We start from the raw sequence: 16,263 nt of genomic DNA on the forward strand, positions 1-16,263 counted from the left end.
AAAGGGTGAGTGTCACGAGGATGGAGCCAGGCTCTTCTCAGTGACAACCAATGAAAAGACAAGGGGCAATGGGTACAAACTGGAATACAGGAAATTCCACTTAGATATAAGAAGAAACTTCTTCACAGCGAGGGTGACAGAACACTGGAACAGGCTGCCCAGGGAGGTTGTGGAATCTCCTTCTCTGGAGACATTCAAAACGCTCCTGGATGCCTTCCTGTGTAACTTCATCCAGGTGTCCTGCTCTGGCAGGAGGATTGGACTAGATGATCTTTTGAGGTCCCTTCCAATCCCTAACATTCTGTGATTCTGCCTCAGCTTGCCAATGGACAGCACCCGAGCCCACTAATTCCCTTTTCTCCTATGCTTGCCAATAGGGGGATAAAATCAGGTTATCAGGAGCAGTCAACAGATTTACCAAAGGGAAATCATGCTTGACCAAACTGGTAGCCTTCTGTGATGGCATGACTGGCTGAATACATGAGGGGAGAGCAGTGGATGTTGTCTACCTTGACTTCAAAAAGGCTTTTGACACTGTCTCTCACAACATCCTCATAGGTAAGGTCAGGAAGTGTGGGTTGGATGAATGAACAGTGAAACGGATTGACAACTGGTTGGATGGCAGAGCTCAGAGGTCTGTGATCAGTGGTACAGGGTCTAGTTGGAGGCCTGTAGCTAGTGGGGTTCCCCAGAGGTCAGTATGGGATCCAGTCTTCTTCAACCTATTCACCAGTAACCTGGGTGAAGGGACAGAGTGCACCCTCAGCAAGTTTGCTGATGACACCAAACTGAGAGGAAGGGTTGATACAGTAGAAGGCTGTGCTGCCATTTGGCAAGATCTGGACAGGTTGGAGGACTGGGCAGAGAAGAACTTGGTGAAATTCAACAAAGGTAAATGTAGGGTCCTTCACCTAAGGAGGAATAACCCCAGGCACAAGTACAGGTTAGAGGCTGATCTGATGGAAAGCCGCCCTGCAGAGAAGGACCTGAGAGTCCTAGTAGACAACAGGTTGACCATGAGTCAGCAATGTGCCCCTGTGGCCAAGAAGGTCAATGTATCCTGGAGTGCATTAGGAAAAGTGTGACCAGCAGGTCGAGGGAGGTTATCCTCCCCATCTACTCTGCCCTGGTGATGTCGCATCTGGAGCACTGAGTCCAGTTCTGGGCTCCCCTGTTTAAGAAGGACAAGGAATTACTGGAGAGAGTCCAGTGGAGGGCTACAGAGATGGTTACGGGTCTGGAGCATCTTCCTTACAAGGAAAGGTTGAGAAAGCTGGGTCTGTCCAGCCTGGAGAAGGCTGAGAGGGGATCTCATAAGTATCTTCAAGGCAGGTGTCAAGAGGATGGGACCAGACTCTTTTCAGAGGTGTCCAACAACAGGATAAGGGCAACAGGCACAAAATGAAACACAGGAAGTTCCATTCGAATATGAGGAGAAACTTATTTATTTTGAGGGTGATAGACACTGGAACAGGCTGCTCAAAGAGGTTCTGCAGTTCTCCTTCTCTGGAGACATTCAAAATGTGCCTGGACACATTCCTGTGCAATCTACTCTAGGTGAACCTGCTTTAGCAGGTGGGTTGTACTAGATGATCTCCAGAGGTCCCTTCCAACCCAAACCATTCTGTGATTCTGTGATAATATTTGAACTAAGGCAGTCCCAACCCTCATTTGAGTTAATAGAGGTCAGTCAAAGTGCTAATGAAAGTCAGGAATAAATTTGAGTTTATGATGAAAGATAAAAAGGCAGAGTCCTTCCAGGTACTGCAGTTACCTCATCCTTGCTGCTGCCTTCAGGGAGACAGATGTGAATAACACGTAGACCAATCTGCCAAAAGAAAATACTTATAATTACAAAAGGCAAGTAGTTCATGATTAATAACAAGGGTACCAGCTAAAGCTTACCTCTCTGGCAAAGCTCTTGTTCATGTCTTGAGTCATGGGGTCATTATGTGCCTTGGGAAACAAAATAGAAACAAAGTTTTAAAATAATAAATTTACGTTTAAGAATGTGAGCACACTAATGCACAGGTCTATGCAAGAAATGACAGTGAGGATGTTCGTGCCTACTAAAATTCATGCATATAAAAAGCCTAGCAATTCTAAGAAAGAAGCAGAAGGCCACCCAGTAAATTTATTTTGGCTTGATTAGTTTAAGTGTGTGTTGGTAGTAGCCTGGCTTTTATAGAAAAGAGTGGCCAGTTCCTTAATGTAATTTTACCATTCAAGAAAGGTACCAGTCTGTTATCTGAAGATACCGTTACAAGGATGAAACAAGCTACAGCAATACTAGCATTTCCTGCAGTGTCCCCATTACACCTAACAGTGCTGGTTTGCCTTACCACCAAAAATTAGGCAAATAATTATCATCATATACTACAGTGAACTCTGTCTATGCCAAAGCAAGAGAAGTTATTGTTTCCTAGGACCTGCCCTAGGACAGAAGTCTCTCCTGGGCGGATTTACCTGGGAGACCATCTCACCCAGGAATCCTCCTCCCTGAGGTCTGCACCATATACATTACAATATTTAATCATAATAATTACAATCAAATTTTACTCTTCCAAGTTACTCTTGAATCTTAGGTGGCTTTTCAAAAATTTTAATATATTGTAACAATAGACGGAGAATTCACTATCCAGAACTAGAAATACCAACAGATCAGCGACTGTTCCACCCTCAAAAACATTAGTGGCTGCATAACAGAGTGAATAAAACACTTCTCACGGCTACATGATTATGTATAAAACCTGTCTTCCAACCCAGACAACAGGATCAAAATAAATCATTTGAAAAGGTTTCATTACAATTTAGTGAACACACTCTACATAGCTTTTTCTAGAAGACTCAGTGCCAGTGGCTTCCAATCAGACTTGAGCTGCTCACATTGTGGTTAGCTGCCAGCGCTGGCTTTGACTGTCACTAGCGTCACCCAAAATGATTTCCATTCAAGCCCGTTAACAATTTACCAACCTGTTAATCCCAAATGGTTCAAAGATTGCTGACCATGAAAAAAAAGAGCATTTAAAAGGATAGGCTCCACAGAGAGAGGCAGCTCCTGAGAGGCGATGAAGGTTTGCTCTCCATCCCACACCTCCCTCGCCCAGCTCAGCACTGCGTGTGTCCCTGGTGCCCCACTACCAGTCTCCCACTCCCCAAATCTGGCAGCTGCAGGCAAGCGACAGCACAGAGGCTGCTCCACTGAGAACATGTGTGGAGCTCACACTGCAGCATGGGAAGAAGAGATGGGACTAAGGACAGCTCAGCAGCTGCTCCCCCACACCAGTAAATGCGGAATTGTATCCGCACACTGATGTGTAACCACCAGGACTGCTTGAGAGGTTTACCCGGGATACAGCCACCAGCTGTACCACACTGTCCCCTGTAATGCCCCTGTTCCTGTGGTGCCAGCTGGTGAACACTCACCTTGTGTGAGCGCAGAAATCCCTGCCCAGAACTGGTTCCCATCACAACCTGTGGGGTGGTACAGCTGAGGCCAGAGCTCAGGATGTGGTGGGCTGGCAGAGCACAGGACAGGGGGTGCAGGGGAGATGGCAGCACTTTGCTGAGCTTTGCAGGACCACAGCTCCACCACTAAACAGGATTCTGCTGCTGTGTATTAGTTTTCAGCTTCAACAAAATTAAGCAACAGCCACCAATGATTTTTTGTTGCTGCACAGCTCCAACAAAGGTTCAAAAGGGGTAAAACAAGCAATGCAGGTATCAATCTCAGTATCAATTCAGGTTCAGGTGGCTCGAGATGAAAAGAATGCATCTAAAACCACACCAGAGCGGGCTTAGTCTGCAACTCCTCATTCCCAGAACTGCTGCAGAGGTGGTGCCACGTTATGCCGAGCGCTGTTACTCAAGAGCAACTGGCATAGGAGATCGTTTTACTTTCCTCTCTCTGCTCCTCTGTGTGCAACACAGCACATGGAGACTAGCATGAATTTTAAGGCCCTACCCATGTTACCCAGTAGAACAGTGCACCACAAGCGCATTTGTAGACTAAAGCAAGTCTTTGTAACAACAGATGCGCATTTAAAGGAGTTCTGCTTCAGCCACAGAATCATAGAATCATTTAGGTTCGAACAGACTTTCAGGATGATCAAATCCAACCATTAACCTAGCACTGCTAGGTTACTACACCAGTCCTTAAAACCAGACTAGACCCTGGGTGACTGACAGCTGGAGAACATCATTTGGGTGAATTTCAACCAGAAGGATCTAGGCTGTATGTTCCTACAGCTACCTCAGGTTGTAGACCAAGTGGGGTAAATGGGAACAAGAGGAACATTCAGTTAAAGTAAAGCCATGATCAAGACCAAAACACCGATGTAGATGCAATCCAATTGATATTAAAAGTGAGCAGGAACCTCCCCTTCCTCACACTATGCTCTCTCCCATCCTAACAATATCCCTTCCCTCGTGCCAGCATAAAACACTCATCTGGCCATGCAGAACACCAGACTTATGGGCTAATGTGGCTAAAAGGGAGCCTCTGCAGAGCCCTCTGGCCCAAGCTGGATCACTGCCCCAGTCCAGCACACAGTGCAACTGGATGGAGACAAGATAGGAGTGAGAAACATGTCAATGATAAGACAGGTCACTGCTTTTCTAGCAGTCCTTAAACATACAGCTTTAGAGGGCTATTCGAAAACATTATCTGCTGTTACCCAAAGAGGGTAAGAGGAGAGCTTGTTCAGTCAGCCTCACCAGAAGACCTACTGAAATTAAGTTGGTGCTGCATTTCTTAGATTCACTATTAATGCTTTAAAACATTTATAACTAGGTTTTAAAATTAAAACCTACTGGGTCAAAGATGCGGTATGCACCACTCAAAACCAACATCGCCATCCTAGGAAACAGGACAAACACATTTTTGCCCGCATAGCTCTGGGTCTCACTCTGAATGACAAACATCTCCAGTTGCTTGGCCTTGAAACCTCAAGAAATCTAAGGAGAACCATCTCTCAGAAATGCAGTCATAAGCTACAGCTGCCCAAAGGCAACAAGGCTGGCAGGCAGCAGCAGGGTCTTTCCTTAACCCTGACAATGTTATTTCAGAGTGGGAGGTGATGGGAGGCCAGTGTTTTCAGGCACGTAAACACTTTTTTCAGGACTGCAACAAAAACTTCAAGCTAAATAAAGGTCAAGAACAACTGCTTTCATTTTAACTCAATTACGTCAACCCACTTAGACAACCTGTAAGAAAAAGCAATCCGTACTTAAAATGGGAAAGACTTAGTTAGCAAAAGGTGGAAGGGATAAAATAGTTCCTTCTTTTCCAAACCTTTCCCACAGCCTGAAGTTTGCTGTGGCTGTTTCAGGCCTGGAGAAGGGCAAGCTACAGTCCAGTGGAATTTTCTTCTTCTGTCACTTTGCTTGAATAAAAGTTCCTTTCTGCATCATGTGCTTCTGAAGTTCCAGACAAGCAACAGTATGAAGGGGATCTCTCACAGCCGGTAGCATACAGAAATACTTTACCTGAATAATGGCAAGTGTTGGCTCAAGCCGAGGGTTTTCTCTCTTAAGAGAGGCCAAGGATTTCTTCGCATTCTCTGTGATTTTGCTGCAACATAATAACAAGATCTTTAGCAAAATAAACCTTCCTAACATCAGTCAGCCGAAACCTACGTTAGTCAGCAATATGGAATAAATGCTTAGGAAGGTACACTTTTAATTACCAAAACTGCAGATAGACGTAAACTGTGAAGGCTGGTGTTGAGCAGACACGGAGAGAAAACCTTAAGACATCAAAATACCTTGGTTTTACAGCTACACATGTCATTGCTCCAACATGCCCCAAATTTTATAGCTAGTCTATGCTATTTCACAAAAAGGCTTGCCAGATCCACCATAGGAAGCAAAGCAGGGATCCACCACCCTCAGCCCTTGGCTCAGGCGGGTCCTTCATTTTCATACCCCAGGTCCTGGTGGTGACAGAAGCAGAAGCCTTTACACCTGGGACCAATACAGCTTAACACTGGCATCACCAGCACTAACAGCAGCAAACCAGCCAATTTCATGGATGCTATTCAGAGTTGCGGGCAGCAGAGAAACAAGAGGAGCTCTGTTTGCCACACTACTTCTTGGAAAAACCGCTGGCAGCCAGGCACTGGGACTGCTTTCAGGAAAAAACTTCTGGATAAGGGGCTGCTGGCTCTCCCCGTTACCCTCTATACATGCAGATGACACATACCCAGAAAAGGAAGGAGGAGACCCCCTAAAAGATATCTGTCTGTCCCTCATAGCGGGCAAGCCTAACAGAGGAATTCGCAGCCTAGGGTGTTTTTTTGCTACCTCATACGCTCCCCCTTGCAGAAGCCAATGGTCAATTCAGGTCAATACTGCGGCAAACAAACTGTCCCAGCTGAGGCTGAATGGATGGGACGGGAGGGGGGTTGCGACAAGGGACGACACCCATGACACGTTTTCCAGGCAGACGTCCATGGGCAGCCTCATCTGAACCAGCCCCACAGCCTGCTTTGCACACCCCCAAATTGCCGTAAAACAAAATCCCCGAAAACAAACAAACTAACAAAAAACCAACAAAATAACACAAAACAAACAAACCGGTGCCTGCGTGGGGGGAAACGGAGGCGCATTTTACCACCCCAAAACCCAACCCGACGCATCCACTGAGGAAACATCCTCCCCCTCACCTAAATCCCCTTTCCCCCCCACCCCCGGTTGCATCAGCCGGCGCCGCCTCCCACGTGCGCCTCTTACCGCACCGCCGCGGCCGCTCCGCCGCCCCGCGGTTGGCGCCCGCAGAGCCCGCGGCCCCGCAGCAGCGCGGCGGGGAGCGCCGGGGCCAGGCAGCGCTTCAGCGCCGCGCTCCGCATCCCTCCGGCGGGCTTCGAGGCGGCAGCAGCGGCGGAGCCGGGGCGGACAGCGGGGCGAGGGGGAGGGCGGTTCTCCGAGCACCGCCTTCCCCCGAGCACCCCTCTGCGCTCGGCCCCGCCGCTCAGCCCCCTTCGCTTCCGCTTGAGTGCAAGGGCCCGGGGGGGGGGGGGTTGGAAATCCCAAATCACCCCCAACCGTCGTCTATGACCGGCAGGAACCACCATCTAATAAACGCGAACATCTTCCTGTCCCCCCGATCCCAAATGAACGGAACTCAAAGCTTTTGCATACTCAACGTTTATTAAAAAATAGTACGAAATGGTCCCGGGAAGAAGTTACACACTAGTAGAAGTCCCTTTTTCTGTTTGTTTAGTTTGTTTTCCTTCCTCAACGTCCCCCTCCCTCCCGAACCCCAACTCCACTGATTGCATGAGATGCGAGTTGAACAGCTTTCCCCTAGCCGTTTAACCAAATTTAGACGTGCGGGGTAAAGCACAGATTTTACTTCTATTCGTATTTACAATACTTTACAAGCTATATTAAATAAATACAGGCTCTGCTACATCTCGGCGTCTTAAATATGTACAACATTATTTCTCGAAGGGATTTTACTAAGATGTGGGTCCTATCACAGAGGATGTGCTGACTGTAACAAGTAACCCTGTGGTACGAGCTAGTAAGTACCATGACCAACCAGCCCTTCAAATAGCAATTCCTAGCCAATGCAAGAAACGTGCAGAAATAATTTAATCCGTTCAAACAGATTCAATTCCTTAAATCTCAGTCTCCAAGTAATCAGCTGTACACTGATAACTTCAGGTTTTCCTCGTGGTAACCAATGTAGTAAATAGTTGGCTGTTTTGTAGCTGAGGGGAGCAATACGTGATTAGTAAAAACAGTACTAATTACACTCCTTTATTTAGTGATATGTTTAACTCGGTACTGGCTTTATCCACATAATCTGAAGAATTTAAGCACCATAAAAGAACAAGTCACACAAGATGATCAGTGTAGACATTTTTAGGCTTTCCTTTAGGCACAACGTTTCAAGTAACAGAATCCAAAGCTGTGCAACAAAGATGATAAAGGGGGGTAAATGTGCATCGTATTGGAAAGCCTGTTCCTGTTGTAAATGGCAGCATTTCTTCTATATATTACTTGCAAAAGAATGGAATGTATTATCATCTTTAAGCTACTTCTATTGTACATAAACTGGATTACAGTCAGCCCTGGCTCGTTTAGAAAACACATATTTTACCTCTCTCTGCCAGGAAGGATCATTTCCTACTAGAAGAGAAACATTCCCCAGGGAAGGCAGCATGGCTGAAACACCCCATGGGCCAAACATGCCGCACGGCTGATATTTCACCCAAGCATCTGGCCAAGCCCCATTCTCTCTTAGAGCTACTGACTTTGGGACTCTAATAAATGCACTGCCAGCCACCACACCTACTCCACACATTCACACCCAGTGGCTTTCCACTGCTGGCCTCTGAGCTACAAGATACTCAAATTTCACCTGCCTGTCACAAACACACCACTGCCGCTGGAGGTACCAAACTCAGTCTACCCATCTTCACAAGCAGCAGAGCACAGTGAAGTGCCCAAAACACCCTCCAGGCAAGGACTGTGTCACATCCACAGATTCACATAAAAAGTTGTCACTGCCCAATCCTCTACCTACTATGTAGTTACAGAAAGTAACAGACACGGAGCCAGTAGTCTGGCATCCCTCATAAGCACTAGCACTAGATTATTTAAAAAACGTAAGAGGCCTGTTCTTAAAGTAATGTAGTGTAAGCATTGGTCCCACACACTTGGAATATGTCTGTCAAAAAGTAACGTGCAAAAAGTATGTGCAATTGCACATGTAGCTTGTTGGTGTAATTACTAGAACCCTGCTCAGAAGTCTGGCCAGCCACAGGAGTAGCTGCTCAGCTAAATACTCCCATATGTAACCACAGTAATCACGTGGGTATTTTGGACGCAGTACACTCATCACCAACTCTAAAGTCCAAACATTAAGGTTTTCACGTGTTAAAATGGTTTAAGAATCAAATGACATCACACCTGGTTTGATGGTAAGAATCAAAGGGTATCACACCTAACAAGGGAAGAGATGCAGAGGTTAAAGACGAGATGAAAAGTCCACCTGCACTATGGAGTAAGACCCCAGACCCAGCAAACACGTGGCCTTTTTTACTTCCAGGATTATAAACCATTAAAAAAACCCCACCAAAACCTAAAAGATACATTTCACATCTATTTACAATATTACTGTGATATAATGCCTGATTGTGTAATATTACAGAAATACATGATGCCAGTACTGATTGTCCTAGTATATACTCTGTCATGATAAGGTAGTATAGCTAGAAGTTACTGAAAGCATCAAGCAAAGCTACTCGAACTGAGACACTGAAACTTTTCCCTTAAAGACTGGACAATATTCTGCTGATTAGGAGATGGTACTCTCCACAGGTAATCATTCAGTTTATCCGAATCACTATATGCAGTCAGACAGGGGGTAAGTGTCTGTTTGCTGCTGGGGGACTTTGCAGGAGTACAAGAGACAGTTTTGCCACAGAGTGTTTCAGGAGGAGCAGCGTCTGCATTACACAGTTTAGGATCTGTTTTCCTTGTTTGGTTCTGAGAGGTCTCCAAGTCAGATCCCTCATCTTCGGACTTTATTTCAACATAGTCATCATCATCCCCTTCTTCTTCAGTATCTTTGAAATTAGAAAAATAGTTCTGAGTGGCCACCTGTGCTGTCAGAGGGGAGGCCCTGTTCACTCTCAGGACCTTCTGAGAATCCTGTAGAATCATATCTGAAGAGTTTTCAGGGATCTGCTTTCTCGTATCAGGCCCCGTACATTCTGAAGCAGTACCCGGCATCTGATGACTGTTGAATCGGAAGTTCCTATTCAAATGGAGCTTTTTCTTGTCCGTTTCATTAGGATACACGATTGCTTCTCCAGACCTGTTGACCACAATCGAGGAAGACGACTGTGATCTGCTGTACACCTGTGGTTTTACATTGCTTACTCTTCTCCCAAGGGAGTTATAGATGTGATCTTGATGTAAATTTTCTTTATTCGGTTGGCTTATAATGGTGCTCCACCTCTGCACCGGAACATGCAAACGGTTAGAAATCTGAAGGGAAGGCACTGATCCAGCTGAGGGCAACTGCCTGGAATTGCTTTTTGAACCAGCTTCTGTATACGAGCTCTTGGACTTTGGGTCTTGGGACTCAGGCCATGAAGAGAAGTCGGCCAGCTCGCTGTTACTGTATGTAGCGTGCAAAAGCCAATCTTCTGCTCTTGAGCATTCACTGGTAGCCAGGGAGCGGGGAGGAGATGCAGCCACAGGCGTGGAATACCTCCCAGCGGGGGGCTCCTGAGGGGTGGGCCAGGCTTCCTTTTGGACCTTAGATGAACTTTCTCGAAAGACAACTTGGTCATAAAGCTGAGAATATTCAGCTATTCTGGCACCTGGAAAGGAGAGAGAATTAACTTAACAGATGCAAGCAATTCATTTGAACGAGTCACATGAAAATTTCAAAACCCCAAAACACTTTGTATTGGTCAAGATAAACATTCAGAGTTGTGTCAATATCTTCAGCATCAACAAAGTAACATGAAACAATGGAGGCCGGAAGAGCTGTGCATTGCATTTTGGTACATTGCACTGAAAAAAAAGCAGCGTATATGTCTTGCAATAGTGAACAGTCATGCAGGATGCAATGTAGCACAGGATTCAAATAATACACTGCTTGTTTCATGTTAAAATAGAAACAAACATTCTGAAAAAGGCCTGGTAAAGAAGATATTTTATAAATATCACAAGACTTTTATAAATATCACAACACTTCTATAAATATCACAAGAAGGCAAGAATGACACTCTAGTGCATGGAGTCCGCTGGCTACATGTCTCCAATTTGTTTCAATTGACTGCAGACAAAAATACTTCCAAAGCTGTTGCATACCCCCAACTTTGCACATTCATTAGAAAGAGCAAGAAGATCAGCTCTTTCTTATCTGACCCCATTCCTTATGCTTATAAGTGTGATGTGGATGGTACCTGCACAAACCTGCATGACTTGTTAGAAAGTGAACACACTCGACCTTTTTAGTCAGACTCTGAAGATCACACCACTGAAGGAAATAACTGGTGTTCTGCAAGGAGGCCGATAGTCTTTCAGGCATAAGCTCTATTTCCAACCTAAGCTGAATTGCTCTTTCCTGCTACTACCCTTCTATTTATTCACAATTTTATCAATTAACAGCAAGAATATATTGTGATATAAAGGACTACTCATGCTAGAAGCAGTCACAGAAAACTCATTTCAGTGGTAACACAGAAAATGCAATACTGATCCTCAACCAGTAAGGTGGGGAAAATTCATCACCTTCCAATTCGATACACAAGTCTCATTGAAAGTTACTGAAGAAATATATCTGCACAGAAATATTTTGGACATACCAATAGCAGGTCCACCTTGTTTCTTCTCCTCCAGAATGGCAGCAAGATCTTTGTGTTTCAGTTTTTGTTGTTTGCTAGTTGGATGTTCCTGCTCTGGACTTTTAACTTTTAAAAGCTGGTTAGCCTTCTTAATTTTTTGACTGTACTGCCTTGCCATCATAAAAACTCTGTTCTTTGTTTTATCAACAACTGCCAAGTCATTTTCCATGCCCTCTGTGTGCGCACTGCACAGAACACTGTTGGCAGATTCGTATGGGCTGTCTACAAAAGGCATCTCACTGGAGAAGGAAGATCTGTTCAGGCTCATAAAAGAGTTCTCCTTGCATGGTGTCGTGTCTTCAAGCCTGAGGTTAGCCTCGCTTAAGGTGGCAGCCCTGGGCTTCGTGGTTTTAGGGAAAACAGGAGTTTCTGGCAGAGAGAGTGTAGACAGTGAGTACTCTACATCTTTACTCAGTTCAGGTGTACTACCAGCATGCAGCCTTTCCTGCATATCATCTTTACAAACAGGAAAGGCTGCAAGGAGACGGTCTCTGGTCTTTTCCTCATTCTTCTTGATGTAGTTCTCCAGGTCATTCCAAATCTCATCTACTTCCTCCGAGAGTTTATCTGCTGCAGACTTATGGGAGAGTGAATCTGAGTTGGAAGAGCTATCTACTAAGCTCAAATAGTCATTGTCGACAGGAACATGATGGTAAGGACTTTCATCTTCACTGAACTGGAGACTCTCTTCGGAAACAAACTGCCGCAGATTGTCACAACATGCAAAGTCTTTTTCCAGGCCCAGAAAACTCCGCCTTTTAGAGCATTTTAAGGAGTCACATTTGAAATTCAACAGCGGTGTTTCTGGAAGCACTATGGTGTCATAGATGTTGTCTTCAACAATCCTGAGCTCATCCAAACTTGAAGTAGGTGCTTCTCTACTGAGTAGTATCTCATCCCTACTAGCATGAATGGAGGCCCTGTTTTGATTTGCTGTCCTCTTTTTGGAGAGTGAATCTAAGCCGCTTTTGTTTTCAGCCTCGTAGAGAGAGTCTCTAGCAGACCTCTGGGGACCATGGTCTGTCTCCTCCCTTCTTGTCAGACCCATCAGCTTTAAGTCTTCATAGCTTATATTATCATAAACATGTTCAATATCATCAATGGTCAGCTCCTCTGAAGATTCGGGATATGCATTCATACTGCTCACCTCTGCTCTCTTCATTTCCCTTCGAGAACTGCGCTCCCCAATTTTATACCTGGCGCTGGCTGGACACGTGTTACTTTCACCAGCACTACTGGCCCGCCTGACAATTTTGTGACGAGTGGGGCTGGAAGTCTCATTTTGATGTGCTACCCCCAAGTGCCAGCTGCATGGACGCCCAGGAGAACCCCTCCTGTCTCCACCCACAGCATTGGATGTAGACACTGATGGTACAAACATCTGATAATCGTCTTCATCATCTTCATTCTCATAAGGTGGACGCCGGCTGGGAAACAATGCCTGCCTGATCTGATGGTCGGTCCAGATATTTCTGACAGAGGTGCTTCCCCCCAGGATATTCATGATGAGTGAGTTGCTCTGGGGTGTGCTGAATTGTCTGGGCAACTGGGGTTGTCTGGCTGCGCGGGAAAACGGAAGATCGGTATTCAACTGAGTTGACTCTTCATCTGAAGGGTCCTTGGAGCTCTGTGGAGATTTGAAATACACAGGTAACATTAGTTTATTCCCTGCAATAGCACAGCACTTCCCTCCATTCATAGAACTGCCATAGGACCAGGGTGTCCCGCAGCAAGGAGTCAGGTGGAGATGGGCAGGGTGAGCAGGCTCCTTACTAAAGAGCCTGGGAGACAAGGTGGCAATGCCTCCTAATCCATACCACAGCTCAGAGATCACTCTTGGCATTTAAAAGCATCTTACTTCAAACACAAGACACTGGCTCATGTTAATGCATGAGTAATTAAAGGCAAATTTGTTTGGCAGGGGTTAGACTAAACCTTTTATGCTAACTCTGCAGTTTCACCATTGAATTAAGCTAACCTGGCTCCAGGCCTTTGCCAAAAGTTTTGTTCTGCTCCCTTTCCTCTTGCCTATAACCCTAGCAGAAAGGTATGTTATGCTCTCTAGCACATGCCACTGAAGATTTCATTGTCTTTTTGGAGTAAGTTTTCATCGAGCTCAGCTAGCAGATCTAATTTACAGCAAGGTCACATGCCTGCTAATGCTAACATGAAGGATGCTGTACATGTTCCTGGCCAAAGACTGGGAAAGAGAGGAAAAGACAATTTCTTTTGTCTTAATGTTGAGTCATTTGGTTGGTTTTTTTACCCTGCACCAAAAAGAATACTTTTTCATCATACAGATGAATATTTCAATGATATGGATATTAATACATGACATAATCAGACAATGACTTATCTAGCAAAACCACATATGTCTCTGACATATCCATGATGCATAGCAAAATAGCAGTAAAAAAAAGGAAAGTTATGTACCTGCATTTCACACTTGTTGAGATTAACACTTCTCCGTTTTTCAACATTTTCAGCAGCTTGACTATTAAGTCTTTTTCTTCCCCCTTTTGATTTCTGCAGCGAGTTTTGTTGCAGTCCCTGTAATTTAAAATAAAAGAGCAAGGGAGGGGTAATATAACCTACAGATCTTTTACAGCCTTGTTCAGAAGAATTATAAGCAGCTAGAACAGGCCAGATATCCCCACCAGAAGGACAAAATGCCAATAACTAGTAAGAGCACTGCCACAAGAATGATTCAGAGCCTAGAAAACTTTCTTTCTAATAACCAATTAAATGAAATCAATCCATACAGCTTGTCGAAAGGTGTCGAAAGCAGAATTTGTGTATAAAAATATAGATTAAAAAAAGAATACATAGAAATTAGATGAGGGAAAGAGCTTAATCTCACAGCCAAAGTTATAACAGGAGAAGGCAGTCACACAAAAATTCAATTTTCAAAGTTCTTTTTGGTTTTAAAAGGCAGAGGAGATAGTCTTGCTATCACTTGAAGTTTTGAAAACCAGAAAGAGGTCCAAACTAAAAAATATGCTGTCATCCAACTTCCCAGAAAAATGAGATAGGCAGCCAGAATATTATATGTTGAGCAGTGTCCAAATTAACTCAGAGCGAAGGGCACGCATGGTGGGAATGGGGAGAACCTGAGAAAGTATTGTTGCCACACCTAGGATTAAACAATAAGCTACTAATATACATTTTTATAGCAGTATTCTTTTGCACTCATTGTTTTATACTAACTCATGTCAGGAAGAGGGAGAATTACAAGACACTGCACTACACTGATATAATATTTTATCAAATATTTACAAAGCAAATACTGTAATTTCAAAAAGGAAACGTGCAGTAAGCTTCAAAAAGAATTTCAATAATATGTTTGGATAATTCACAAGAAAATGACATCAGCATCACCTAAACAAAAAAAAAAACCTGAAAACCTACATTCTTTAAATACAGTCACATTTCAAAACTGGGGGTTTAGCTTTTCAGAAGTGCTGTGTATGTCTGGAAGCATCATGCAGAGTGGGGAAAACTACCACCTGTCGAATGACTGCACAGTATTATGAAATACAGAATCTCATCTTCAGAAATCCTACTTAAAATATCTCCTATTAAAGTTGACATGTTCCTATGTACTGCCAGCAGCTCACAGGTCAAGAAACATCACGTGACATGTGGCAGAGCCTGAATTTTAACTTCATATTCAAGTCCCCGCTTTGGACACCTGAAGGTCCTGTCTCTGCATCTGGCCTAAAAAGGTTTCTGTCATGGCATCAGCTGAAGAAGCAAGGAAAGGTCACTTGTGCGCAACAGCCTTCTGTCAAAACTAGACTTGAGGACTGTAAAGGGCTAAGTAAAATCTTTTTCATGTAGTGAGGATTTAATCTGCTGTATGGGGGCTAATTCTACATCTTCTCTGCTAAAATACAAGAGAGTGTTGTGTGATGTCTACATAAAAATATTTCTAAGTAGAAAGAGTTACAAACACTTGTAACACATTCCTGCCTCCTTGCAGTTTTACAGATAACTTTAATCCCTTTTCCGTTCTCCCCAAAAAAAGGGATTTTATTTTTTCCCCTCTTTTTCCCACCTGTTCAGACTCCTCTTCATCATCAGCATCGATCTGTTCCATAGCAGAAGTCTGGAGATTTTCATCCTGATCGCTGCTGTAGGCTGGCTCAATGGACTCTTGAAACTGGCTCTCCAGCCCACTGGCTTCCAAGGAAGCCTTCTTCCTAGAACTCAGCAGGGCTTCATTTGATCCCAGTTTGGTGGCTTGAGATAATAGGGCTCCTTCAATACTGATCCGCTTAGAGAAAAAAAAAAACAAACCACAAAACTTTGTTTTAAAATTTATAGAGATTTTCTATTTTATATCAGCCTTCTAGGCAATGCTTAAGCTACATTCATTTAGCTGCACTGAAATTAGATTCACAAAGCAAAAAGTTAAACAATCAGTATTTTTCCATAGACTATTTAGAACTGAAAAAATATATGGTCTTCATTGTTATGGCATCCCAGTCTAGTCATATCTAATGTGTCCCGTTTGTAAATCTTCTGCACACCCCCACTTTAAATTCCATTCCAAATAAAAGCCTAGGACCTGAAATTCAACATGAGACTTTCAAACTGCACTGGGAACTTCATTACAAATTCTTACAGAAAATGTAAAAATTAGAAATGCTCATTTCCATCTGCTTTCCATAAGCTATATCAGCTCTATTTGGTCATATATCAAGATTTATATATATACATATGTTAGAATAAGCTGAAACTTTCCAGTCTTATTTAACAGATGCAAAGACATGCTCCAAAGAATAAACACTACCTTTATACAGAGAACTTATGTAATCGTGTTATTTTTAAGTACTGCATAGTATTATAAAGTACAACCAATATATGGATCAGTCTTTCTTCCTTTATT

General features: G+C 43.9%; 2 protein-coding genes across 3 annotated transcripts in view; both read right to left on the reverse strand.

Moving 5' to 3' along the window:
- The window catches only part of MTHFD1L (methylenetetrahydrofolate dehydrogenase (NADP+ dependent) 1 like), a gene marked incomplete at both ends in the record, with an annotated part of 146,005 nt that extends 139,157 nt beyond the window's left edge, over nucleotides 1-6,848 (reverse strand). The window contains 4 exons of the mRNA XM_080341821.1: nucleotides 1,775-1,828; nucleotides 1,906-1,956; nucleotides 5,488-5,572; nucleotides 6,733-6,848. Of these exons, the coding sequence (XP_080197947.1) occupies nucleotides 1,775-1,828; nucleotides 1,906-1,956; nucleotides 5,488-5,572; nucleotides 6,733-6,848 (306 nt within the window). The remainder of the gene's footprint in view (nucleotides 1-1,774; nucleotides 1,829-1,905; nucleotides 1,957-5,487; nucleotides 5,573-6,732) is intronic.
- A 2,392-nt stretch (nucleotides 6,849-9,240) lies between these two features.
- PLEKHG1 (pleckstrin homology and RhoGEF domain containing G1) overlaps nucleotides 9,241-16,263 on the reverse strand; it is a gene marked incomplete at its 3' end in the record, with an annotated part of 49,436 nt that continues 42,413 nt past the window's right edge. The window contains exons 14-17 of one of the 2 annotated variants that reach the window (XM_080342163.1): nucleotides 15,430-15,648; nucleotides 13,806-13,913; nucleotides 11,334-12,999; nucleotides 9,241-10,340 (exon numbers count right to left, since the gene is read on the reverse strand). In XM_080342163.1, coding sequence (XP_080198289.1) covers nucleotides 9,241-10,340; nucleotides 11,334-12,999; nucleotides 13,806-13,913; nucleotides 15,430-15,648 — 3,093 coding nt within the window. Of the gene's footprint in view, nucleotides 10,341-11,333; nucleotides 13,000-13,805; nucleotides 13,923-15,429; nucleotides 15,649-16,263 lie in introns of both variants that reach the window. The other variant, XM_080342162.1, reaches the window with a different exon arrangement.

Source organism: Nesoenas mayeri (assembly GCF_963082525.1).
Source record: "Nesoenas mayeri genome assembly, chromosome: 3".
Classification (NCBI taxonomy): domain Eukaryota; kingdom Metazoa; phylum Chordata; class Aves; order Columbiformes; family Columbidae; genus Nesoenas; species Nesoenas mayeri.